Source organism: the organism of the source record quoted next, unplaced genomic scaffold, assembly GCF_019419815.1.
Source record: "Pyrus x bretschneideri cultivar Hongxiangsu unplaced genomic scaffold, Pyrus_bretschneideri_v1 Contig8, whole genome shotgun sequence".
NCBI lineage: Eukaryota > Viridiplantae > Streptophyta > Magnoliopsida > Rosales > Rosaceae > Pyrus > Pyrus x bretschneideri.
Window position 1 is genome coordinate 7,661,967 of NW_025999820.1, and position 25,644 is coordinate 7,687,610.

The following is a 25,644-nucleotide window of genomic DNA, read 5'->3' on the forward strand; positions in this document are numbered from 1 at the left end:
TATACCCTACACATATAATTATACATCAAAAATTACAATATTAATACATCATATTCTTTTTTATTTACATGTAAATCATGAATCATTAAGACGATAAGAGTGCGATATGATCAGTATCACAAAATTCTCGCGATGGTTATTAGCATTGATTTCAAAAATCAAATGGGTTAAATATGTTTCCTTAGAGGTCAGATTACACAAACCGCTCGTGTATTATGTTAATGTTGCTCTTGTGGTGCATAACTCTTAATAATACCATTGTAGTTAAGTATATGTTACCCCAGTGGCAAAGCCATATAACAGCAAGGAGGCGCTGTCACACGTGGTCCCATATGCTAATAAATAGAGGGTTGGATTTTTATCCATGCGTCCCGATTTAAAACTCCGTCCTTCCTTAAATTTTTATAATAATTTCAAACTCTTACACTCTCATTAATAATAGTAAAATAAAAAATTTAAGATATGACCAAACTTATGGAACTTAACATTATAAAATGTACCGATGAGTACGAAGTAATAGGTCTCCTAAAATTACACGTTAGAAATACTTAAAAACATCAACCACCAATTGTTTAGCATTATCTAAAGAGCATATACATCCTTAATTCCAAATATGTCAAAGGAGATGAGATGAGTTCGTAATTGAAGAAGAATGGCGGAGATGACTAGCATTTCTTTATCATGTCAAATTGGACCACAATTTGTTAGTGGTAAGTTTCATCAATGAGGAACACAACTTCTATCTTCAAATTGAACACAATTTTTTCATTGTATTTCTTCCAGAAATATATCCTAAAAACCAATTGAGACCAAAGTTTTTAAACCAAATGTCACTAACACATGGAGAGCGGTATTCTTCTTACTGTGAAAAATCTCACATTCAACTTCATCAAATAACGAATTTGATATTTAATTATTACAACTAGCGTATGTTGTAGCTCCTTAACTCAAGTCATCCACCCCTCAAGTATAAAAATATGAATGAGGACCCTCTCCGGATACTCAAACAGTATAAAAATAAAACATTTACCATATGCAAAAATAGATAAGTACAATGAATTCTTGTGCCGTTCGTGGTATAAATTTCCAAATAAGTAGAGTTGAAAAAAGGTACATTTGCAAATTACAAAAACGAGTGAAGTGAGATGAACTGACAAGCCAGCCGAGCTGAACCGGAGCCGTCAACCGACGGCGTGATCGTAAACTCGAGAGCATGATTTTTTAGTGTTTGATTGATTGTGCATGAAGCAACAAAAACGAAGACCGAAAGAAAGCGTTGATCTTTTAAGCTGTCGTTATTGTGCTATTCGATACGTACACCCACCCATTTTTGCCGTGCTGGTGTCATTGGTTTGGCTCCTTCTCCTCTCTCTCTCCCCGAATTCCCCCAAACCCCCCAAAACCCAAAACTAATTTGTATTTAACATTAACCCCCTCCATCTCTCCTCTCTCTGTCTCTCTCTAAGATCTCTGTCACTGATCACGACGAGATAACGAATCATAACTCGTGATGATCTGATATCACTGTGAGCTTTTGAGCCATTTATATAAATATATATATAGATAAGGGAAGATCTATTTACATGCCAGTTACTTGTCCCCACGACTTTTGAGGATCTCTCTCTTCTCCTGTTAATGTTGCTCGCCAATTATTGAGGTTTGTTCTTCTTTCGCTTCTGGGTTATTTTTTTGCTATTGAATTTTGTATAAAGTTTTAGAATTTAGCTATGAATTCGTGAATTGGGTATTGGGTAAGTGAATTTGGGAGCCTTCATGTTGATACAAAGTAAAACTTTGGTTTCTCAGCTAGTGTTTTGATGCGATCGATATTCTACTTTAAACTAATTTAAATTCGGGGGAGAGAGTTCGAACTCGGAGAATAAGTGTGCTTCTCAGTTTCAGTTTTGAGTTTGGTGTCTTGGGTAGTTTTTTAGGGTGTGTGGAAGTTGGAGAATTTGTGGTGTGAATGGGATTGGAAAATTGCTAGGTTGAAAAGTAAAAGAAAAAGATGAAAAAATTAGGAGTTGAAAGCAAAAAAGGAAGCCAAAAGTGGAAGTGAATTGTATGTAATTAAAAAGTAGGAAAAAGTAGCAAGAATGTCACAAACAGGGAATTGGGTGACTGCAAAAGATCCAAGTCTAGAAGTGGAAAGGGCAAGTAAGGATTGATTCCCTTTTAAAGCTTACTTCTTCTTAACATACACCTCCCACACATCCCGTTTTCGGTTTCTGTGGAATTTATCATCCAGTGCTTGTCATACACCGGATCATGTTTGTTGTTTGAGGGTTTTGTAAGAAGTATTTATGGTTTATGTTATCAGGGGTTTTGTGTGATTTGGATCATGTTACAGTGGTTTGCAGGAAAATGGCAACTTTAGTTGAGCCTCCGAATGGAATTAGGCAACGGGGGAAGCATTATTACTCAATGTGGCAGACATTGTTTGAGGTTGACACCAAGTACGTACCAATCAAACCCATAGGGAAAGGAGCATATGGTGTAGTGTGCTCGTCGATCAATAGGGAAACGAATGAGAAAGTTGCAATCAAGAAGATCAATAATGTGTTTGAGAACCGCATTGATGCATTGAGGACTCTGAGGGAGTTGAAGCTTCTTAAACATATCCGGCACGAGAATGTGATTGCTCTGAAGGATGTTATGATGCCTATCCACAGGACAAGCTTCAAGGACGTGTATTTCGTTTATGAGCTCATGGATACGGATCTTCATCAAATTATAAAGTCCTCACAACCACTTTCCAGTGACCACTGCAAATACTTTCTGTTTCAGGTACAGGCTTTCTCTCAACTAGTGTTATTTTATCTCATTAATTCTTTAAGTAGTCATCCTAATTGGTTGATGCTAATTTTGAGCTGAATTAGTTCGTTGAAATGTAAATGATTCTGGAAAAGATTTAGGATCTGAATGAGTAGAAAGCATGTTACCAAAGCACATTTTGACCAAGTATGAGGAGATGTTTCAGCTTCTTGCATTTTCTTATGTAGAACTTAACACTCCGGGGTTTCTATGCATTTCAAAGCTTCTAAAAGTTTAATTTGTTACCAAGCTTCAGTTAATTTGTGAGTTCTATTCTTCTAATAGTTATTCTGCTTGTGACTAATCTGATTCTGCATTGTAGTTACTCCGAGGGCTCAAGTATCTTCATTCAGCAAACATCCTTCACCGGGACTTGAAGCCTGGGAACCTGCTCATCAATGCTAACTGCGACCTGAAAATATGTGACTTTGGGTTGGCTCGAACCAGCGGAGGTAGTGGCCAGTTCATGACAGAGTATGTTGTCACTCGCTGGTATCGTGCACCAGAGTTGCTATTGTGCTGTGACAATTATGGAACATCCATTGACGTCTGGTCCGTAGGATGCATCTTTGCTGAAATTCTTGGCCGGAAGCCAATCTTTCCTGGAACTGAATGCCTCAACCAATTAAAACTAATTATCAATATTCTTGGTAGCCAGCAGGAACCTGATCTTGCATTCATTGACAACCCAAAAGCCAGGAAGTACATCAAATCATTGCCCTATTCCAGAGGGACACATTTGTCCCGTTTGTACCCTCAAGCTGATCCTTTAGCCATAGACTTGTTGCAAAGGATGCTTGTGTTTGATCCAACTAAGAGAATCTCCGTCTCAGAAGCACTCCAACACCCTTACATGTCAGGGCTATACGATCCAAGATCCAATCCTCTAGCCCAGGTTCCCATCAGTCTCGACATAGATGAGAATATGGGGGAACCAATGATCAGGGAGATGATGTGGAACGAGATGCTTCACTACCATCCAGAAGCTGCTCAGATGCTTCACTATTATCCAGAAGCGGCTTTTGTGCATGCCTAGGTAAACTTTCAAAAGGCTCTGTTTCTTTGTGCAATGTGTTTATCAATTATAGAAAACCTTGCATTAGAGCAACGTATTGTTGGTCATGATGATCTTTCCAAGATTTTGCATTATCATGTTTGGTAGCTTGAGGTCTCTGTGCGGAACATTCTATCATGTAACTCTGTATATTATTACGCTTGTTATTTGTAGTCTACGGCTATTAATCTGTATTACGGATAATGCATGTAAGACATTTCCTGACTATAACCAAGGGAATTGAATAAAGACGCGTCCATTTTTATTCCGTTCTTCTCTTCTGTTTTCATTCTCTCTTTAGGTTTCTTTACTCAAAGGCGAAGATGCGTACATGTGTAATGTTAAACATATATAATAGGTAGATGTGTGCACCCTTGCTCAAAGCTTAGTGTATATGCAGAAGCATATGCTGGTTTACCTGAAGGCGAAAGGAATAATCGTTCCTAGAATTTCACCATATGATTTGTGTCATTTACTTTGTACTTCTGTGGTAGGCATTAATCGGAGACTACAACCGCCCTAGAGTTATGAAAACTTGATAGAGATGTAGAGAAAGGGGAGAAATGAGGGATGAAGAACGGTGGAGTAACGGTGGTGGGAGGGAGGTCGAAGATGTGCGTATGCAATGCTACATAAAATGAAAACGAAGAACTAAAACAAACTTTTAAGTTATAATTTCGAATTTCTATTTTAATCATCGTCCTTCGTTTTATCCCTCATTTGTACCTCCACCCTTCTTCGTCCCTCTTTTCCTCCATGTAGTTTCTCTATCTCGAACAAAAATTGAAAACTAAAAACCATTAACGGAAACGTTATTCCTTAGAGAAGAAAACCATATATGAAAGTCTGAGAAAGTAATCTTGGGAATTCCTGTTTGTCTTGTGTTTTGGATAATATCCAGAGGTGGATATGGATGGATAGCACAGTGGTTAAATAGCCCCTCGTTTTGGTTTAGAAATTGAGTTGGTCAATGTCTATCGGAACTGAATATAAAGTCGTCTGATAACTATTTTGTTAACAATAAAGAGGAAATATAAGAGAGAAACAATGGATGGCCAGAGGTGGAGGATAAATGGTGGGAATGAAGTGGACATGGAAGAATACACAAAATAAAACACAAAAAACTATGTCTAGTATATTTTCTCTTGTTTTTATTTCCTATATTCTTCTTCTTTATTCCTTGAACCTTCACTCACCATTCTTCATTTCTGTATGCATTCTCTCTTATGCAATGCTATCCACACTCTTTTTTACTTTTTACACTCGTTTCAATTTTCAACCATCGAATCGGATGAATCGAAGAAAATCAAAAAACAAAAATGAACAATGAGTATTTGAAAAGTAAAAATATGCAGTGCGGATAACATCACCCTATTTCTAAAGCTGCTGCATGGATATGCTGCCCTTTTAAATTTATTTGGCAAACAAACTAGGGGAACGTCCACCATATATATTTATATCCTACTCTATACACAAAAAAAAAAAAAAAAAAATGACACTCTAAAGTGCACTGGAAAGGTAAAAGAGCACACAAGTTGAGACCCAAGGAAAGAGACCTCCACAGAAAAAGTTGATGAGGATGGATATTTATGTCTCCCAACTTTTCTTCTCAAACCCTAACACCCCACCACTCACTGACCTCTGCTCTGCCGACCTCTTGAGTCTTGCCCGCCTGGTTTCCTCCCCCTTGTTTTTTCAATGACTAGGGGCCAAGCCCTCCAAGGCAACTTGCAATACCATGTCCTTTTTTCACAGGAACTTTAATAAAAAGTTTTTGATATTGTTCATTTTAACGAAAAATTACATTTTTATATTAAAAAATTAATACTGGTACTATTTATTTTTCGTAAAGGGTACTTGGTATTCAGTTAAAAACTCAAGTTAAGAGTTTTAAAAAATAATGAAATGTAACTAAATTACTTCATGGTTGTTTTTTGATAAAAGAAAATAGGGTCCAAGAAAGACTTCAAATATGCCCTGAGTTGCTTATGATTTCACTGGCTTTTAGATTCGGTAGCGATTTTGGTACTGTCAGTTTAGCTTCTGACACTATAAATGGTTTGTTTTATGTAGGAGATTCTTTCAAAAATATGATTTTTCATGTACTCTTTGCTACCTCATACTTTTGGCATAATATTTATAATGTTAGCACGAAAATTAACGCTAAAGTGTGAGGTGTCAGAGATTCTGTGGAGAGTCCCATTTTGAGAGTCTTCTTAGCATTTCACTCGTTTCATAATTTTTCTACACAGTGAAAAACAGTGCCATGCACGCTAAATTTATAGGAATATTTTTGCTTACCAGTCTAAACTTTGGTGTATACTCAACATACACCTAATCATTTGTCACGTATCCTTTCAATTAACCTTGATTAATTTTTTTCAAAATTGAAAAAGTAACATTTATTGTGAACGTTAACTAGAGTTAGGTGAAAGACACATGACAACTGATTAAGTGTATAGTGAGCATACAACATAGTTATGGTGGTGAGCAAAAATGCCACCCTAAATTTATGGGACCATTTTTACTCACCATTATAGTGTATGCTCACCATACACTTAATCATCTGTTACATGTCATTTCACTTAACTCTAGTTACTTTCACATTAAATATTATTTTTTTAATTTTGAAAAAAAAAATTAATCAAGGTCAAATAAAAGGACACGTGGTAGATTATTAACTGTAAAATAAGCATACACTATAATTTATAATGGGTGAGAAAAATGCCCGCCTAAAATTTAGGAAATTTTAACGAAAAACTCTCGGTATTGTTCATTTTAACGAAAAATCATATTTTTACACTAAAAAATCAATCATGATATTATTCATTTTATCCTTATTATTAAAACTCAAAATTTTCTAATCCTTTTCTTTAATTTTCTTTAAAATTTACAGTGTGAAAGTCACCGTCTTACTCTTTCCTTGTGTTCAGTGTTGAATATGAAAAGTGTGCTTGGGGAAAAGTAACTAGGAGCTGGCATCTTCAAATGAAAGATTACCTAAATCTTAAGCACATGGCATATAAAAAGTGGAATATCCTCTCTCTCTCTCTCTCCCCACCATATATATATATATATATATATATATATATAATATATTGTATGGATCATGTATGAATGTATGTATGTGAGCGCACAACAAGTAAAAGGGGGTAGACCTCAATTACGAATAAAACTTGAGGAAGGGTCCAATAAATCGTATGTGTTTTCCAAATTCAAAAGTTCAAAGTCCTAAGGAGATTATTGTTTATAAGACAAACAAAATTGGTCACCTAAAAATTTAAATATCTAAAACATGCAATTCATGCTCAAACTAAATTATAAACACATCAAACATGAGAATTGACTGACTAAAAACTAAAAACATCAAGGGTTTAATTGGAAGCTTCTAATGCCCTCAAGCATAGCTTATTCAAGAGTAGTTTGAGCATTGCTCGAAGGCACGAGAACAGCTTGACAGGGACTCGAGTGGCTATATTTTTTTTGACTTTTTCTTTTTATGAAACGCATCTCCATCGCTGGGCAGCCAATGACCACTGGTTTTGGGGCCTAACCTGTGAAAGACGTTACCCTTCGTATTGTTGATCAATTGTAAGGGGAAAAGGATCCTCACAGGTTTCTTTTCCTAAAGATTTTAGAGATTCCGTGATCGTGACCGTTCATCGTATATCATGTCGTCAGAAATAAAGATCCGACGATGATCCTTTTCCATTGTAAGGGACCGTCTCTCAGAATTCTGACCACATGCGCATGCCCCATGTACTGTTGGTGTTGGGATTCAACAAGAACAGCAAGTCAGCAACTATGTTAGCACAAGACTCTTGTGCCACTTTTGGTTGGTGTAACCTAATTTTGCAACACTCGTCCACTATATGATGGATTCTTGAGGAAAAAAAAATATCATCTTATGTTAAAAACATAATATCCAGTTTAAAGGTGAGTGATTATGTATTTTTTTTAATTATCTGGTGATCACAATTCTCATCCTATTTTTATTATGCGAAGATTTCCAATTCATAGCTTCTTCAAGGAAATGCTTACATGTTATAACTTATATTGTTACATAATAATTTAGCCTTAATTGTAACAATAATCCATAATTATAGCATAGGTTAAAGAAAGTATTTCTCAAGTCATATATCAATATATAATTCAGGGACGATTGTTACATAATCTAAGATGAGAAGAGAGGATCACAGTTTCTCTTAAGAAGTTTCAGTTTACAAGTTTATCCTAACCCTTTCATACTGAATGTGTCGTACAAAAATCAGTGGAAAATATTGACTCTTTGGAGAATACATATCCGATATGCAACTGTGAACTTTTCAAGTACTGAGGACTTGGCCATTAAGAGTCACATTCTATGTTTTTCCTTTTTCCTCGTAATTATATTATATAAGACAATTAGACATGTTCTTAAATTGTTTTTGGTAGTTTATTTATTTTAGGTGGGCGTTGCTGGCCTATATATTCAACCCTCGACCACTCTTCAAAACCTCCTCTCCCTTATCTTTCCTGCCTACCCCAAGAATTTGATCTCTTTCTCTCTCTTCTCTCTCTCTCTCTCTCTCTCTCTCTCTCTCTCTCCTCTCCTGGTTCTGAAAGCCTTGTGTCTACTTCAAAGTTCATAACATTTGTTCTTCTTCTTTCTCTCCAATGCTTAATCTACAAACCTACAGATTCAATCATGTCTCCGGTACTCAGTGAAATCCTGCTCTCTGGGTGTATGATAAACTCCACCCTCCTTCGCAGAACCCACCTTGTCCAATCCTTCTCTGTTGTTTTCCTCTACTGGTTTTACAACGTTTTATAAACAATTTTTTTACTTTTTTCTTAATTATTTTTTAAATCTAGCATCTGTGTTTTTCAAATAATAACTCTTAACTTTCTTGGGTAAGTTTAGGTTTTTTTTGTTTTTTTATAAGCATATAAGTATTTCAGACATGGCTTCTTCAAGTGGGGTTTCTTCAGAGTCAAGCAAGCTCCAAAACTCAGGATCTGATGAAGATCTTAACCAAGTCATGGACCAGAGAAAGCGCAAAAGAATGCTGTCCAACCGGGAATCGGCACGTCGATCCCGGATGCGAAAACAGGAGCATATGACTGATCTGACCGCTCAGATTGGTCTCCTGACAAGGGATAACAACCAGATCATCACATCCATGAACGTGACCAACCAGCTTTACATGAAGCTCGAGGCAGAAAACTCAGTCCTCAGAGCTCAGATGGATGAGCTCAGAAACAGATTGCAGTCTCTCAATGATATTATGGATTGTATTAATTCAAGCAAATGGATCTATGAGGAAGAAGATAATCATAATAATATTGGTGGAGGTGATGGGTTTCTGAACCCATGGAGTGCTGGCTTTTTGAATAATCAACCAATCATGGCCTCTGCAGACATGTTTATGTGCTAAACTCAGTCTGGTTAATCATGGATTAAGTGAGAGATTAGTGATACTAATTGAGGTGTAACTACTTAGAACATCCATGTCTTGTGTAAATTTGGTCGTACAATGATTGATGAGTAGGTTATGGGTTGTTGTTTTACTGTTGAACATGTAAGGATGTATAAGCGATCACTTATCTTTTGGCTTCTGGTTTTGTTGCCAATTTATTTATTTAATAAAATACTTCGTGTTTGTATACATTTTGCTTCTTTTATTTTTAGGCAATACATTTTTTATTTAAATTTCCGGTGTCAATAATGTTGGCATATACTTTATTTTATTTTCTTAGAAATTAAAAATGTTGGCATATTGTGTGCTGGAATTTTGTGTGGTTTTCAAAGTTGGAACTTAGATGATAAAGGTTAGACAAATTTAGAGGACTCTAAAGTTGGAACTTAGATGATAAAGGTTAGACAAATTTAGCGGACTCTAAAGTTTTTATTATTATTATTTTTATATTTTTTTAAGAAGCTCTTTAGATATATCAATGGACATTAATTTTACAAAAATAGGCCATGATTAAAACACAAATCTAGGTTAGTTCTATCCGCACACTCAGTTTTATTTTTCATACATCCTTCCCAATTTTCAGTCATTTGACCGAATGAATTGAAGAATATCAATAGTAAAAATTAATAAGAGTGTGTGGAAGGTAAAAATGGATGTGCGAATTGTAATGACCCGAAATTTCTAATTCGGAAGCCAAACACACAAGTAGGCCACAATAAATTAATGGTTTATTATAATTCTAACTAACCACACTAAAAAAAAATATAATCATTTTGCTTAATTTATGGCTGCATCTAACATCCTAGTTAGACTGCCTACGTATCCTAAATGAAGGGATCAAGTCATTCGTAGTTCACCTTATGCTTCTAGAACAACATACTAAAATTTCATTCTAATCCAACGCTCGGATCTCCGCCAATCACAAAATCAAGTGGCGGTCAACGTTTTATTTTACAAACTTGCAAATCCAATTCGGGAATATCCGTATGTCGGATTCTCGATCTGTAAGTTCCTAAGGTCCTCAAATATTACGTATTATAATGTCTCAAAGTTTGGTGAAGATCCAACGGTCAGATCATCGATTCTTATATTGACCCAATAACGTATCGTAGTGAATTTAGGTTCTAACAATCACCCTACATCATACGATTACCAAAACTGAATTCAAAACTTCTAATTTAGTCTAAAGATAGCATTGACGGCTCTTGGGCCACGTGCCGACTTGCCGGAAAATTTCAACTATTTCTAAAAATTCTCAAAATTTACAAAAATGAAGATCTCAAAGAGTAGAGCAAACTTTATACCTGTGGCCAAGTCCAATTTAGCCGGGAAAAGCTCCAATTTACCTCGAAACTCACTGGAACCCTAGAAATTGGGTGGCCTCGATTTGCCACCTCTGGTGCTTCGCCGCCCCAACCAAGGCCTGGGACATGTTCCAAAGTTCACAAGAAGTCGACCCATGGTGGTGGTTGAAAATGGTGGCTTCAGAAACAGGATGATCGCCGCCGTGGGTGCCTTCGGACTCGTTGGAGAAGACGACAAGAGTTCGTCGTGAAACCTCAACCTCAGCAATCCAACTTAGGTGGGAATGGAAGCTGGGATGACAAGGAGTTGATTGGTAGTGATGGCGTCGTCCAACTCGCCAGGAAAACGCCGGAATCAGTGTCGGAGGTTTGGTTATTCAGGTCGGGTCACGCGGGTTGAGGAAACCTGGTTTCCTCACGCTCATTTTCTGGTTCTCTCATTTCCCTGCCTCCCTTGGTTTCTAATTGGGCAGTGTCCATTCCTTTCTCTCCCAACCCTCCACGTGGCTTCACCAGAATTATCTGGAGAAATCCAGATTATGGTCAAATAACCATTTCACCCCTGACTTTGTTAGTTTATAACTTCTCCATTATAACTGCATTTCACGAACGGTTTGTGCCTACGCGTTCGTGAAATCAAGCTTTATCCAAATATGCCAAGAAATACGATAAAGTATATGAGGATAAAATACGTCGTCGTATAAATTCAATTTATCCAACCAAGACATTTTCATCTTTTCCCCTTTTTGATAAATTTTTCCACATAAACATATATTTAAAATTTTTCAGGGTATTACACTAATAGCACTATCCTTTTTCTAAAAAAAAAAATAGCACTATCCTTTTTCTAAAAAAAAAATAGCACTATCCTTAATTTAAACTATATTAAATAGAACATGTTTATCAACTAAAAATCAATAAAATTACTGTTATACCATTTTATACATAATTGAACGAAAATATTAGAAAATAAAAAATATGAGTATTAAAGTAACTTCGAAACAATTAAGTTTTTGCTGTTTTTCTCCTTCTCCCACTAACACGTAACCATAGTTTTACTTCTCCACTTTCTTTCTCTCACTTTCCTACATTGCCGTTTATTAATTTTAATTCAAATTCCTTTTTAATTTTTTTTTTTAACAAATGATATTATCTACGTTAAGGAACTGTGGAAGTGGGTTAAGCATCATAATAAACCAGCAATAATATGATTCAAATTCACCTATTTAACGAGAATAAAACCTAAGACCTCTCATATATTTAAACGACCTCATAATGGGTGGCTTTTATCCAGTCATTTTATATGAAGAATAAAATATAATATATAAGGATACCCTACAGTCAATAGTTAACAAGTCCTCACATGTCCCATGAACTATTCTCTTTCAAAAAGAAAAAAATGATCTGTCAGGAGACAAAATTGAAAGTTTATCAAGCCAGAATCATATTTTTATTTTATCAGGCCATGAGAAATGAATCAAAAATGTCACATTGACCAAAGTCTTGATGTTAAAGTCAGAAAAGATGCGCCATAATTAGTTAATTATCAGCTAGCTATAGTTAATTACCAGACTCCCAGTTAATTACCAGCTAGCTAACTACTAGTATACTATTACAAGCATGATATTGTTAGTTGGTTGGATATCTTAGTTGTGTTAAGAAAGTAATATTTTGGTGTATTCGAAACATAACTATACGGTGTTATTATTGTTCTTGAATTGTAAATACGTGTCTCTATTTATTATTAATTTATTCTAGAAGTGAAACATATAAATACCTACAACACATCCTTATTATAACATATAAAATTATACACCACATAATTTGTCTTTCTAATAACCACAAAAGTTTAACGTATTAAGAACACTAGCCATTTACCATATTATGTTCCTTCTCTACATATCGCTTGAACAAAACAAAACAAAATATGACAAAACAAACTTCATTAAAGACAGGAAAAATTACAAATGTGGTAGATGGACTAAGTTCAAACAAAACACAAAACCTTTAAAAAATAAAAAGGGATAAAAGAGTAAAAAGGGTCAAGTAAAATGAGAGCTACAACCCAAGATACAACAGGAGACCCATAAGAACTTAGGCCCAAAATGAGAGCTACACCCTTGTTTCAAAGCGAATCTTTCCACATTTGCCCAAAATTCTCGGCATGCCAGTTCAACAGTGGGCTATGAGTGTAGGGTCTTGTGTTAAGATTGAGTTCAAAACTTTGAGATCTAGTTCATGATTATGGGTTGGAAAGAGGAGGGAAAGCAAAGGAGAGGAAGGAAAAGCACGGCCACAGAAGAGGGAGGAAGGAAAAGTAAAAAACAAAAGGCAGTGAAAACCGACGAAAAATGCCTAAGAAGGGGTATGAAGCTCAAATCTAAGACAAGCTCAAGAATAAATAAAGACCAAGCTAAAAAAGTTTGGGATAAAACTCGAAGGAAAAATGAAAAGATGGGAAAAGGGAAGAAGAGAAAGAGGGAAGTAGGAGAAAAGGGAGTGGGGTTGCCGTCGGCACCCAAGCCAAAGGTTTAGGGCCCGCGACTATGACTTTTCCTTTGTTTGTGTTTTCAGCAAGAGAGATGGAGAGCTTTTTTATTTTTATTTTTTTTTTAATATGAATAAATAAGGCTTGTGAAGTTAGAAGTAAATAGTGTTTGAATACAAGTGGATAAAGGCTTAAAAAAATTCTTTGCACTTTTATAATAACATATGATATATCATCTATATTCTGTATACGTTGTAAAATCTAGCTATCCGTGGGGCCCGGCCAAGGCAATAGTTGCCGCCCACTACATCATTTGGAAAAGAAAGCTAAGCATGATAATTAATTATTCTTAATTGACAGGTTGATAAGAGCATGTGGCCAACCAATTATGACACCAATGCTCACATGAGCAAGAAAGTTTTAATTATAATAAGCGAAGTCCAAAGCGTGTTTAGGGTTTTTTAATTCTCGATTAAGATTAGGCTTTGATCATCTTTGGAGTACCTAATAAATCAATTATTGGCTTGACATGCCTTTCTTTTTTTTCTTCTTTCCTCTTTTGAGTGAGGACTTGTCTTCAACTAGATTTTACCTAGTTTATTGCCTTTCAAGGGGACGTCATGTATATTGCACATTTGTTTATTCAATTGGAAGGAGTTGAAACCTATACTTTATTTTTGGGTAAGTCTTCAATAATACAGATTACTGAGCTGTCTAGTTTTATATCAATTAGATTGACAATTAAGTAAAAATAATATATCATACAATCATGAACGTTAATTTTTTGTACTATTGAGTAGTTCATATATTGAAAAAAAAAATGTGTATTTTGACTTAACCAATTAATTACTTTACTCTAGCTCAATTCTAACCCATTACTTCATTCTTGCTTGCCACTTGAGTTGACCATCGCGGCTTATATATTAAAAATCTTTGGATGCAAAGTATCGCTGACATCTTCTTCAATAATTGATAAGTAATCAACTCCTATGGTGATTATGATTCTACTTTGGAAAAGAGATGGGTGGTGTCATTTCTTTGTTTTAGGTGCCAAAAATGTGGAAATCGGATCGTCGGATCCTCTTTGTGAGGATTCCAAAGATCCTTGAATCATATTTGTTCATCGTATATCGTGCAGTTAAAAATCATTTTAAATATTTTTATTAAAAATTAAATAAAAACATTACCTGACAAAAACTGACCACACGATGTATAATGAATGGACATGATTTACGAATCCTCAGGATTCTCACCAAAAGAATTCGAAAAGGATCCTGTTGGAAAAATGCGAACTGAACCACTAAAAAAAAGTGATTTATGCACTCTCGTATTTATTTTTAGTACGAATAACGTTAGGAAGACTAAAATTTTAAACCAAATTTGCAAATTAAATGATGTGTTACTAATAAGAAATAAGTATGTTAATCACACTTAAGTAATAACAAGACCAAAAGCATTTAGACGTATTAATTTTGTATTTGTAAAACAAAAAAGTATATTCGAAAATGTAAACCACCAATTTGGAAAATGCTGAAACCAAGTTTGGTACCAAAATATTTCAAACTTGAATTGTTTGTAAATTGCAGCTTTCATCCCCATGAACCTAAAGCATTACAATAAAACACAACTTATTAACCATTTGACATTGGCTTATAGAAAGTTAATAACTTTTCGCAACATTACAAAACGGAAAATTGTAGTACCTTTCAGATATGGGAATCACGGATTTCTTCCCTCTTTCTTCTTCATATGCATCCAACACCATTGCAAACTCTAATTATTCTCTTATCCTACTTTCTACAATCTAAACTCAAGTAAATCCCAGTGCTGAAAAAGCATGCCAAAATAACATAAAAAAATAGTTAGTAAAAAAGCTTCCACTGCAATGTATTGCCAATTAAATTTTACCAATTGGGTAACTGTGTATAGGGTTTCAAGTTCTAATTGCCAAGAAAGCGTAAGGTCTGAAATGGGATTTACGGAAGTTACATAGTTTGAGAGAAACTATTTTGTATGGAACATTTAGATTCATAATTTGCTTCAGTTTTAAATTTTTTTGTTTCAAGGGCTTTTGTGTCCAGTTTTTATTTTGTGAAGCCTTAAGACACCAAAACTTATTTCTAGCATTCTATTAGTAGAGGTCTCTCTAAAAAGATATTTTAATTATCAACAATATTAAGATCAACGAATAAACTAATATCAAACCCGTTAATCACACTTCCTATTCTCATGGGCGTTTCTCAGGAGCCCCTTAGAAAACGCGTCGTCCTCATAGCCCATAGGATAGCAACATCGCTACTAAAGTCTATCGCCTAATATAAGTACTAGCCTCTTGCCACACATACGTGTCTGGCAACTGACTTTTTTATATTTTTATATTTAAATAATTAATTTACATATTTTTAAAAAATTATTTATAAAAAAAAATGAATTAAAGACATGAAACAACCCCCTAACGTGGCAGGTTTAGTTTTTGTTTTTTTTTCTTTCTATAATTTTAAATATTAAATGCATTCAAAATAAAAATATGATTAAATACTTTAGCTTCTTTTGGTTCAATTGTAATTTACGAAATTCTTAAAGGGCAATTTATGGTATTTTGAATGTTTCACCATTTTAGGATGATCACTTTATATATATAGATATAGATTCAATCATCAACATCCACATCATTTGGTTTATAAATTTGGCATCTCTAGTATTATCCTTTTAATATTTAGATTGAACCAATCACAACAGAATCAAACAAAAAAAAATAAACTTAGACCACTTGAGTACGAAGAAAAAGAGTGTAAAAGTTATTTTCACACTCAAAATTGGACCAGAGATTGAATTTGAAACTTCCTAACATATATAAGTTATAACTACAAAAACCATTTGTTTGTTCATATTCCCTTTTAATGGAATAGGGTCCTATTCGGATCTTCTTTGTGAAGATCCTAAGGAACACTTCATCGTGTCCGTTCATCTATCATCCTGTGGCTATAAATCTATTTGATTTTTTTATTTAAAATTGAACATAAAGAGTATCTAAAGAAATTTAGCCACAAGATGTACAATGAACAGACAAGATAAAGGGATCCCGAGAGGATCCTCATCCCCTTTCAATAACAATTTTTTTTTTTTTTGGAATGCATCAATATATTTTTACACTAAGGAGAGGAAATAACATTAATACAGAAAGCAAAACAACCTCTGAGTATACTCCCCTAAAGGCTGTGAAGGGGTATCCCAAACATCGTAAAATTAAGCTTCCAAAACTGCAAGAGTCCACTCAATACTACGATCTGGTGGTATTCCTCTTCGCTTACAAGTGAGATGTCTTAGGTTTGAATCTTGTGGATGGCGAATTCGATTCCAAATTAGACTGCCCATTGTGTGGCTTAGTCGAACTCCCCTTCCCTTTAGCGTAAAAATATTGACGAACTAAAAAATAAAAAACTGCAAGAGGAAGACCTGTACGGATGGGAAATGCTACTTGTTCTCTAGAAGAAGCTCTGAAGCTTGTAAAAAAGGAGGAAAATTTTGAACAGAAAAATATGCATCTACCGTCTTCGTATTCACAGCCAGATGAAGGTCCAGATTGGGGTCAGCTGATCTTGTTGTAACACCCAAAACTTTGGGCAACCGCAGCATTGTATAATGTATCCCATACCTTAAAATTCAATCATATACCAAAATTGGCAAACGGGATCCACCGTAGAAAAGCCGCCTTTCAAAATAATTTTGACGGATGTGACGGAATGAGGTAAAGTGAAATGAAAATTTATTTTTGAAATGAGTAACACATTTTGAATTATAGGTGGCAAAGTGAGAATAAAGTTGATTTTCGAGACTTACATCTTTCGTATCACGGGCGACTTCTATTGTTCAATCTAGCAGATTTTCCAGATCCACCCAACATATGGTGATTAGCCCAACATCACTAGGCCACAAACAAGGCCTATTGGACCCGTATGTGGGCTACCACAACTTGCTGAAATTGGGCCGGTTCAGTAATGCTTACGAACCAATGGAAAATATCTATCGACATGAGACCCGATGAACGATAAAAACTTCGGTACCCATCCAGTATCTAAAGTTAGTAATATAAGATCAAGATTAACCAAATACCAACACGTGTTGAAATCTGCCACGTCTCACCTCCCCAGTTTCAATACACAGATAAATTTTTAATTTTGAGGGGAATACGAGTGGTTAATCACGTGTTTTTATGTAAGTGATGAGAAATTTTACTTTTTAAGTTATTAAATTTTTAACACACATGTCATACCATTTGTATAATGATACGTGTTGTATCATCTCATGTGCCGATCCACTGAAAAATCTCTCCAATACACAACGGATTTTGATGTACGGACGTAAGCTAGTCCACAACTATCGCATATGGAAGCGGTGAACCGTCACGAGCCTTCAGCAGAGCTTGACGACAAAAGAATGGATCTTATCTTGTTCGACTCTAACACACTACACGTGTCGTCATAAAAACTGCCAGGTGTCCTCGGCTGCTAACGTGGCATGAAGGCATGGATTTACTCTAGTGCATGGCATGCATGTCTACGCAGTTTGCCTATATAACCATCCGTGTCTGAGGTCAAATTAATCGGAAATATTTCATCAAATTGCAATCAGTTTGAAACAATGGCGCACTATCAGAACCAATACGGTGCAACACCCCAAGAAACAGATCAGTTTGGAAACCCAATTCAACATGGCACTACCGGAGCCACTGGCTTCGGTACCGGCACAACCGGGTACGGGACTACTAACGACCCGTACACAGGAGGGCAGCAGCAACAGGAAAGAGGGATGATGGACAAGATCAAAGACAAGATTCCAGGGACTGGTGGGGCACGTAGGGCTGACGACCCCTACTCATCGCATGCCCATACCGGTACTGGCACGACTGGAACTGGGTACGGGACTACTGACGCTCCCTACACCGGAGGGGAGTACCGTGAAAGGGGGTTGATGGACAAGGTGAAGGACAAGATTCCAGGGACTGGGGGCCGTACGCACGATCCTACACCTTACGGTGGGACAACCTACACCGGAGAGCGCCAGCATGAGGGGATTGTGGACAAGATCAAGGACAAGATTCCGGGAACTGGGCATAGGGATGAAGCCTACTCATCTCATACGACCTCCACCACCGCACCATACGGTGGAACCACCGGAGCGCACCATGAAAAGAAGGGCATCATGGACAAAATCAAAGAAAAACTTCCCGGTGGACACCACTAAATACAAATATATGCATAAGTGTGAATTCATATATTTGAATTCTAGGGCCGGTCAGTTGTTTTAATATGCTAATAACCGGTGCTTGGCGTGACTGTGTGAACTTTTTTCTGACGTGCACGAGTGAGCAGCGAGCGGTTCGCAGTGTCGTTTGTGTTTTTGTAGTATTTACTTTGTATGTCGTTTCATCAGTGGAGCAATAACATTCTGGTTTCTGTTTAGGCGTTCTTTGATTGGCAATTTTGCCATACCAAAAGATAAGTTAAATAAACCTCCAATTCTATAAATTTTACTACGCCTCCACTGAAATGGAGCATAATCTAGAGGAGGGATAATCATTCTCCGGCAAAGTCGAAACTCATAAAATATCATTGAATTCCATACTAGGGATACATCTCCAGCAAAGTCAATATTTTTTTATAATTTTAATGGTAAAGACTTGCTTTGTTGTATAGGTCGGGCACGATAATCGAAAGCAACCTCTTCAATTATATAGCGCAAATTAATGTGTGTAACCTATTAGATGTAGAGAGTATCACCTCTGTTTGTGGTTTAGTCAATCCATTTTTAGGTAGTAGTTCTATTCTAATTACAATTAAAAATTGCATCTTATAGTACATGCCATAAAAACGAAGATGGTTCGAATTAATCAATCTAATCTAACAGTGGTCATCATTCATCGTAGAGGACTTTGTAATCCACACTTAAATGTAGACAGTAGAGAGAGTGAAAATTGAAGAAGGGTATATTCAAGAGAAATAGTTCTAGCATGTAAAATGGACGAGCTACTTCCGAATGAATAGTAATTTGCTTGAAAAATAATTCTATTTAAACACGATTGCGTCAAAGAAAATGCTGAGGAGATATCTTTGTATAATCTTGTGTATTACATAATGTAACAAGTGATCTGACATGTCATGTTAATTGATTTATTTTATTTTATTGGATGATTTTTATATACATGTATTATTTTTCATTATATGTGATACATAATATAAAAAAGTGGTCTTTCTAACATTACTCTTGAAATTAATTTTCATCATTATTTTTTTTTTTCAACAAACCATATTATTTACACTAAAGTTGAGAGGATGAGCTTAACTTTAGACTAATAATAATATGGTTTAAATTCATTTTTTGTGATAATCAAACTTTAAACCTCTCATATACAAATAAAAAAGAAATTTCAATAAATCGTAATATTATGTGACCTACTTTTATTCTGAAGTGTAGAAAATTTGTGTGTAGCAGAAGATTTAAAGGTGTGGAGTTTGTCGACATAGGATTCTTTTTATTAATGTCTGAGTTGTTCTAATCAAAAGAAAAATTAAAACGACAATATAACTTATAGGGTAATATCTTAGATAAACTAAATTTAGAATTAAAATTTACAAGTTAATAATATGTCATCAATAAAAAATAAACACGTTTATTAATATTTAAATAATAATCCAATTATTAATTTTCTTATTCATTAATTTCTAAACTTTTTCTATAATTTTGGTCTCTATAATATTATCCTTTTAACCTATAGCATGTCGGTAAGACCTAGAAGATCTGGAAGTTTATGACCAATAGATGCACCAAGTTACCAACCAGTCAATTTTTCCTAAAAGAAAAAAAAGAAAAAAAAAATTACCAACCAGTCTATAAGACCTAGGCTAAGACCAATAGATACTACCCACGTGGGAGCTAGCTAGTGGAACAAGTACAGAGGGCACGTGTCACCAATCCCATGGTCACCAGTGGAACAGGTATTCGTATCTTTTTCTCTTTTTTTTGTTCAAACAGGTATTCATACTTCTTTTTATCCATATGCCCCACCCAAAAAGCAACAAAATATCTTGCCGACCTTAATTTTCAATTGTCATCATTTTCCCAGCAGTGCCATGTCTCCAAGTCGTTAAAATGCCTTATGCTCACCGGTATATTTCCATGCCTTGCTGGTGCAAATCAGTTGTCTATATAAACCAACCAACCCAACTCCTAATCAAACACAGCATCCCAATCGAATCATTAATATTGTCACTGCAATTGTTGTATTAGTCGCAAAGCATTGTTACTACAGTTACTGTTTGTTGTTCTTTTGAAAAATGGCGAATTATGGTTCAACACCCGAAAAAACTACCGAGGAGTACTACGGGAACCCGACTTATAACAGTAGTGCCGGAGCCGGTAGGACCGACGAGTTCGGGAACGCGGTTCAACACAGTCGGACTGATACTGGCTACGGGACTGCTCATGCCAAGACTGGTGATGAAGTGATTGTTGGACGTCATGGCGGCCCTGCCGTACTTCAGCGCTCCGGAAGCTCTAGCTCTGTAAGTTCTCCTCTTTTCACCTCTATATAAATGTAGTTCTAAGCTAATTCATTAGATGCATGGGCTATGCTGCAAATCTGTGCGTCCTGTGAATAAACTTTTCTTGTAAGAGGTACTTATGTTGCTAGAAAAATCAAAGAAGTAGTAATTTTCTATTGTCAAATTTAACACTTTTGCAAGAAAAATTGCGCGCACCAACGATGGTCTAATTAGTGATCTAAATTAATAACATCTTACAAATTCGTATCTTGAAGAATATTGTTCGGAAAATTAGTGTATTTTGTTTTCTTGTTAGATTTGTGCATCCCTACCCATTTTGTTTTTTCAATTATCAACACGATCAATGCTTCAAATTCAAATATTACATCAACATGTTATCTTTACTAGATGGAACAATTTCTTAAGGTTAAAAGTGTGATATGTGCATTATATTTACATATATTTTTTGTAACAAGGTCTAACATTCTATTATTGTAGTCTGAAGATGATGGGCTAGGTGGAAGAAGGAAGAAGGGACTAAAAGAAAAGATAAGGGAGAAGCTACCAGGTGGTGGTAACAAAGATGACCAGTACACTCGTGGAACGCAGACCACTACCCCTTACGGCGGTGGGACGACCTACACAGGTGAAGGAGAGCACCACCAGAAAAGGAGTGTGTCGGACAAGGTAAAGGAGAAGCTGCCAGGCGGTGGTAACAGGGATGACCAGTTCTCTCATGGAACGCAGACCAGTACACCTTATGGTGGTGGGACCACCTATGCAGGAGAAGGAGAGTACCACCAGAAAAAGGGTTTGATGGACAAGGTTAAGGAGCAGCTGCCAGGCGGTGGTAACAAGGATGACCATTACTCTCATGCAACGCCAACCACGGCTGCACACTACGGCGGTGGGACCACCTATGCAGGAGAAGGAGAGCACCACCAGGAGAAGGGTGTGATGGACAAGGTAAAGGAGAAGCTGCCAGGCGGTGCTAGCAAGGATGACCAGTACTCGCATGCAAAGCCGACCACCGGTGCACATTACGGCGGTGGGACCACCTATGCAGGAGAAGGAGAGCACTACCAGAAAAAGGGTGTGATGGACAAGGTAAAGGAGCAGCTGCCAGGCGGTGCTAGCAAGGATGACCAGTACTCGCATGCAAAGCCGACCACCGGTGCACATTACGGCGGTGGGACCACCTATGCCGGAGAAGGAGAGCACTACCAGAAAAAGGGTGTGATGGAAAAGGTAAAGGAGAAGCTGCCAGGCGGTGCTAGCAAGGATGACCAGTATTTGCATGCAAAGCCGACCACCGGTGCACATTACGGCGGTGGGACCACCTATGCAGGAGAAGGCGAGCACCACCAGGAGAAGGGTGTAATGGACAAGATAAAGGATAAGCTGCCATGCGGTGGTAGCAAGGATGACCAGTACTCTGATGCAAGGCCGACCACCGGTGCACATTACGGCGGTGGGACCACCTATGCAGGAGAAGGAGAGCGCCTTCAGGAGAAGGGTATGATGGACAAGATAAAGGACAAGCTGCCAGGTGGGCATAAGGATAACCAGTATTCTCATGACACGTCAACTACTGCTGCAACTTATGGTGGGACAGGGAACACAGGAGAGCACCAGGAAAAGAAGGGCATAATGGAGAAGGTCAAAGAGAAGCTTCCGGGCGGCCACAAGAAGTAGATCATCGTCTCGACTCGTGTAACTTTTGAGTCTGGTGTATAATAAGGGAGCGTCTGATGTGATCTCGGCTGTGTGAGACGCAGTCGTCCAGCACTGTCTTTTAAGTATTCTGTTAACATGTAACTTTGTGTTTCGTTTCCTTTGTATAAATATTGTATTTGTGTGCGCCAATTTCTGGGAGCAGTATTATGCTAAATGAAATTTAATGATTCAGTACGTATTACGTAATTTTAGTAAAACCGAAATAGCTCTAAGCGAAAAATAAAAATTTAATATACCGTATGAAAATTAATAGTTAAAAGATAAAAGATGTTCACTTATAATAACTTGAGGTATGTGAATTTTTACTTACGCATGCGAAGGGGGGTTTTTTTTTTTTTTTTTTTTTTACAGCGCGGTACGGTGGTGCATGAATTTTTTTTATTTATAAAAACATTTTGATAATTATAATGCATTATGCGTGACGTACAATGTTTAATGTTCACACTAAACCTTATTGCCTTTTAAGAATTTAAAAAATTACAATTGAATCAAAAGAAGATAAAAGTAATTCACCACATTTTAATTTTGAATGAATTTAAAATTTAAAACTTAAAAAAATAAAAAATAAATAAAAAAACGAACAACAACAACAACAACAAAGTACTCCCATTGGTGGGTGGTTTCATGTTTTTGCTTCATTTGTAAGCTATATGTTTTAGTTTATTTATGTACAATTGGTATCATTCTTCTAATCACACCCCTTAAAGATGTCTTGCATTAGTTGTTTTTCATTGTAATTGTTAAGATATATTTTTCCAAAAGTATGGTACCAAGTATGTATTAAGGATAAAAATGTAATTACACCTACAAGAGATAATGCTCATAGGCTTAAGGAATCTTAGTTAGTTTTGGAGGTTTTTCTTGTCTGTTAGTTGTGATAGCTTGTGTATAAATACCCAAAGTGTAATGTTATTCATTTGATGAATGGCAAATTACTTTTCTTAATATGGTATCAACTGCCTCTAGTCTCACGACACCTCTTCGATCCAATTTTCCTGCTTCTCTTTGCACCGCCTAATTTTCTTCGTCTTATCCGATCAATGGATCAATTTCTTGATCTTGATCGTGCTTTCTTCTTCAACCTACAACTATGGTGACCTCTGCATCTCCTTCTTCGGAATTGGATTCTCCTGTTCATTTGTTTCTTTATGCAATTCCAAATCATAACTCTGTGATTTCTTCTTCCATTACGATCCAAAATATTGGATCCATGGTTCCAATCAAGCTCACTAGTACAAATTATCTAACATGGAGCGCTTTGTTTGCTCCGATCTTCCGTCATTACAATCTCACTGGTCTCATTGATAGAACTATGGTGACGCCGCCTAAATTTCTCTCTTGATTTGGTAAGGAATCGAATTGCAACTCTCAATCTAGCCTAAGTCACTTGGTTTGAGAATGATCAAAACATTCTTATCTGGATTAATTCAACTCGTTTTGAATCTTTAATTCCTTAAACGATTGGTGTGACTTCTGCCTGAGAACTTTGGGCGAAATTGGAATCGCGACTCGCTTCTGCATCTCAATCTCACATTCACGAGCTTCGATCTCGTCTTCGCAGTCTTGTTAAAGGTGAATCAACGACTGCTCAAAATATCCAGCAAATTGAGGAAATCGCAGATGCATTTGCAAGTGTTGGTGCTCCGATTGAAGATTCAGAACTAATATTAGTCACTCTTCATGGATGACCTCCTGAAATTGACTCATTTGTGGATGATATTCAGTTTTGTATTGGTTCTACGACTTTTAATGAATTGCACGGCTTACTTTTTAGCAAAGATATTCAACTCAATAATCAAAAGAAGACAATTTCAACTGCACCGTTTCAGGCGTATAATTCTTCTGCTGGTATTATTCCCTTGTCTGCAAACCCTAATCCTCAAGCTTTTGTTGCTCAGCATGTTTCTCATTTCAACAATCAAGTTCGCAATGTGGAATGAAATTATCAGAATCCAAATCGTGGCAATTATCAGAATCATGGCACCTATAGATTCAACAATGGCAGGAACAACTATTCTCGCAACACCACTCAAAGACTCAATTGCGGGGCTCACAACAATTACTCTTACAACGGAAATGCAAGAGGCGTTTAATGCTCTTCTCAAAACTGGTACTTGGTCTTGTACCCTCTTCTTCTTCTTACAACCTTGTGGGATGTAAGTGGGTCTTTCGGATTAAAAGGAAACCGGACAGTTCTATTGACATGTATAAAGCCCATTTGGTTGCTAAAAGGTTTCATCAGTAAGAAGGCTTGGACTATACTGAAACTTTTAGTCCAATAGCCAAACATGTGACTATTCGACTCATTCTCACTCTTGCAGCACAATTTGATTGGTTTCTCAATCAACTCGATGTAAGTAATGCCTTCCTACATGGCACACTTACTGAATTAATGTTTCTGCAACAACCACCTGGCTTTGAAGATCAAGCAAAACCAAAGCATGTTTGTCAACTACACAGATCACTCTATGGTTTAAAATAGGCTCCTAATGGATGACAGACACTCAACATCAGGTTGCTTTACATTCGTTGGGAGTAACTTGGTTACATAGAGTAGTAAGAAACAAATTATGGTTGCCTATTCCAGTGCAAAAGCTTAATACAGAGGTATGGCCTTGAGGATTTGTGAAATTTTGTGGCTTAAGCTTTTGCTAAGAGATATGGGTATAGAACATGATCAGCCTATGAAATTATTTTGTGATAATAAAGTTGCCCGTGACATTGCACATAACCTGGTACAACATGATAGAACAAAGCATGTTGAAGTTAACTGATTCTTTATCAAAGAAAAATTAGAAAGGAAGATAATTGAGGTATCGACAATAAGAATTGACCATCAGTTGGCAGATATTCTCATAAAGGCTGTTTCAAGTCATAAGTTTTTAAGTTTCTTACACAAGTTGGGCATGTGTGATATATATGCACCAACTTGAGGGGGATTGTTGACTTTTGTGTATATATTCTTGTGATCTTGGGATTCTTATTTTATTATAATTTTATGTAAATTATTTCTTTCCTTAATGATAGGATTGTAACATCTTATAAATCCCTCCGTGAGAGATGATTAAAGACACATTCATTCCAAACAAAAGCATTCTCTTCTAAACATACATGAAGCCTTTGGCGTCTATCCGAATCTTCAATATATAGATAAGCAACAATCAATTATATGGTAAAATCTCGCGCAACTGGAGAGAAAATGAAACTGATTACAAACGTAAAATGAAGTCAACCTTCTTATGATTGA

General features: G+C 36.3%; 4 protein-coding genes across 6 annotated transcripts; all 4 read left to right on the forward strand.

Annotated features, from left to right (window-relative positions):
• The first annotated feature begins 1,340 nt into the window (after nucleotides 1-1,340).
• Nucleotides 1,341-4,136, forward strand: LOC125473158 (mitogen-activated protein kinase 7). Of its 3 annotated transcripts, none has more exons than XM_048575584.1 (3): nucleotides 1,341-1,657; nucleotides 2,321-2,787; nucleotides 3,137-4,136. In XM_048575584.1, exons 2-3 carry the CDS (start codon nucleotides 2,365-2,367, stop codon nucleotides 3,848-3,850), a joined length of 1,137 nt encoding a protein of 378 aa, XP_048431541.1. In that variant the 5' UTR covers nucleotides 1,341-1,657; nucleotides 2,321-2,364; the 3' UTR covers nucleotides 3,851-4,136. The 3 variants fall into 3 exon arrangements, with proteins under 3 accessions (XP_048431541.1, XP_048431542.1, XP_048431540.1); XM_048575585.1 differs by having other exon boundaries at nucleotides 2,361-2,787; XM_048575583.1 differs by having other exon boundaries at nucleotides 1,342-1,657; nucleotides 2,351-2,787.
• Nucleotides 4,137-8,354: 4,218 nt separating this feature from the next.
• LOC103937805 (bZIP transcription factor 11) lies at nucleotides 8,355-9,516 on the forward strand. Its single transcript, XM_048575769.1, has one exon. It carries the CDS (start codon nucleotides 8,812-8,814, stop codon nucleotides 9,283-9,285), a length of 474 nt encoding a protein of 157 aa, XP_048431726.1. The 5' UTR covers nucleotides 8,355-8,811; the 3' UTR covers nucleotides 9,286-9,516.
• Nucleotides 9,517-17,704: 8,188 nt separating this feature from the next.
• LOC103937810 (cold-shock protein CS120) lies at nucleotides 17,705-18,581 on the forward strand. The gene has a single exon (XM_009347774.3). The coding sequence runs from the start codon at nucleotides 17,761-17,763 to the stop codon at nucleotides 18,361-18,363; it is 603 nt and encodes a 200-aa protein (XP_009346049.1). The 5' UTR covers nucleotides 17,705-17,760; the 3' UTR covers nucleotides 18,364-18,581.
• Nucleotides 18,582-20,296: 1,715 nt separating this feature from the next.
• On the forward strand, nucleotides 20,297-22,571 carry LOC103937809 (cold-shock protein CS120-like). The gene is made up of 2 exons (XM_009347773.2): nucleotides 20,297-20,681; nucleotides 21,159-22,571. The coding sequence occupies exons 1-2, from the start codon at nucleotides 20,454-20,456 to the stop codon at nucleotides 22,353-22,355; spliced, it is 1,425 nt and encodes a 474-aa protein (XP_009346048.1). The 5' UTR covers nucleotides 20,297-20,453; the 3' UTR covers nucleotides 22,356-22,571.
• Nucleotides 22,572-25,644: the final 3,073 nt, after the last annotated feature.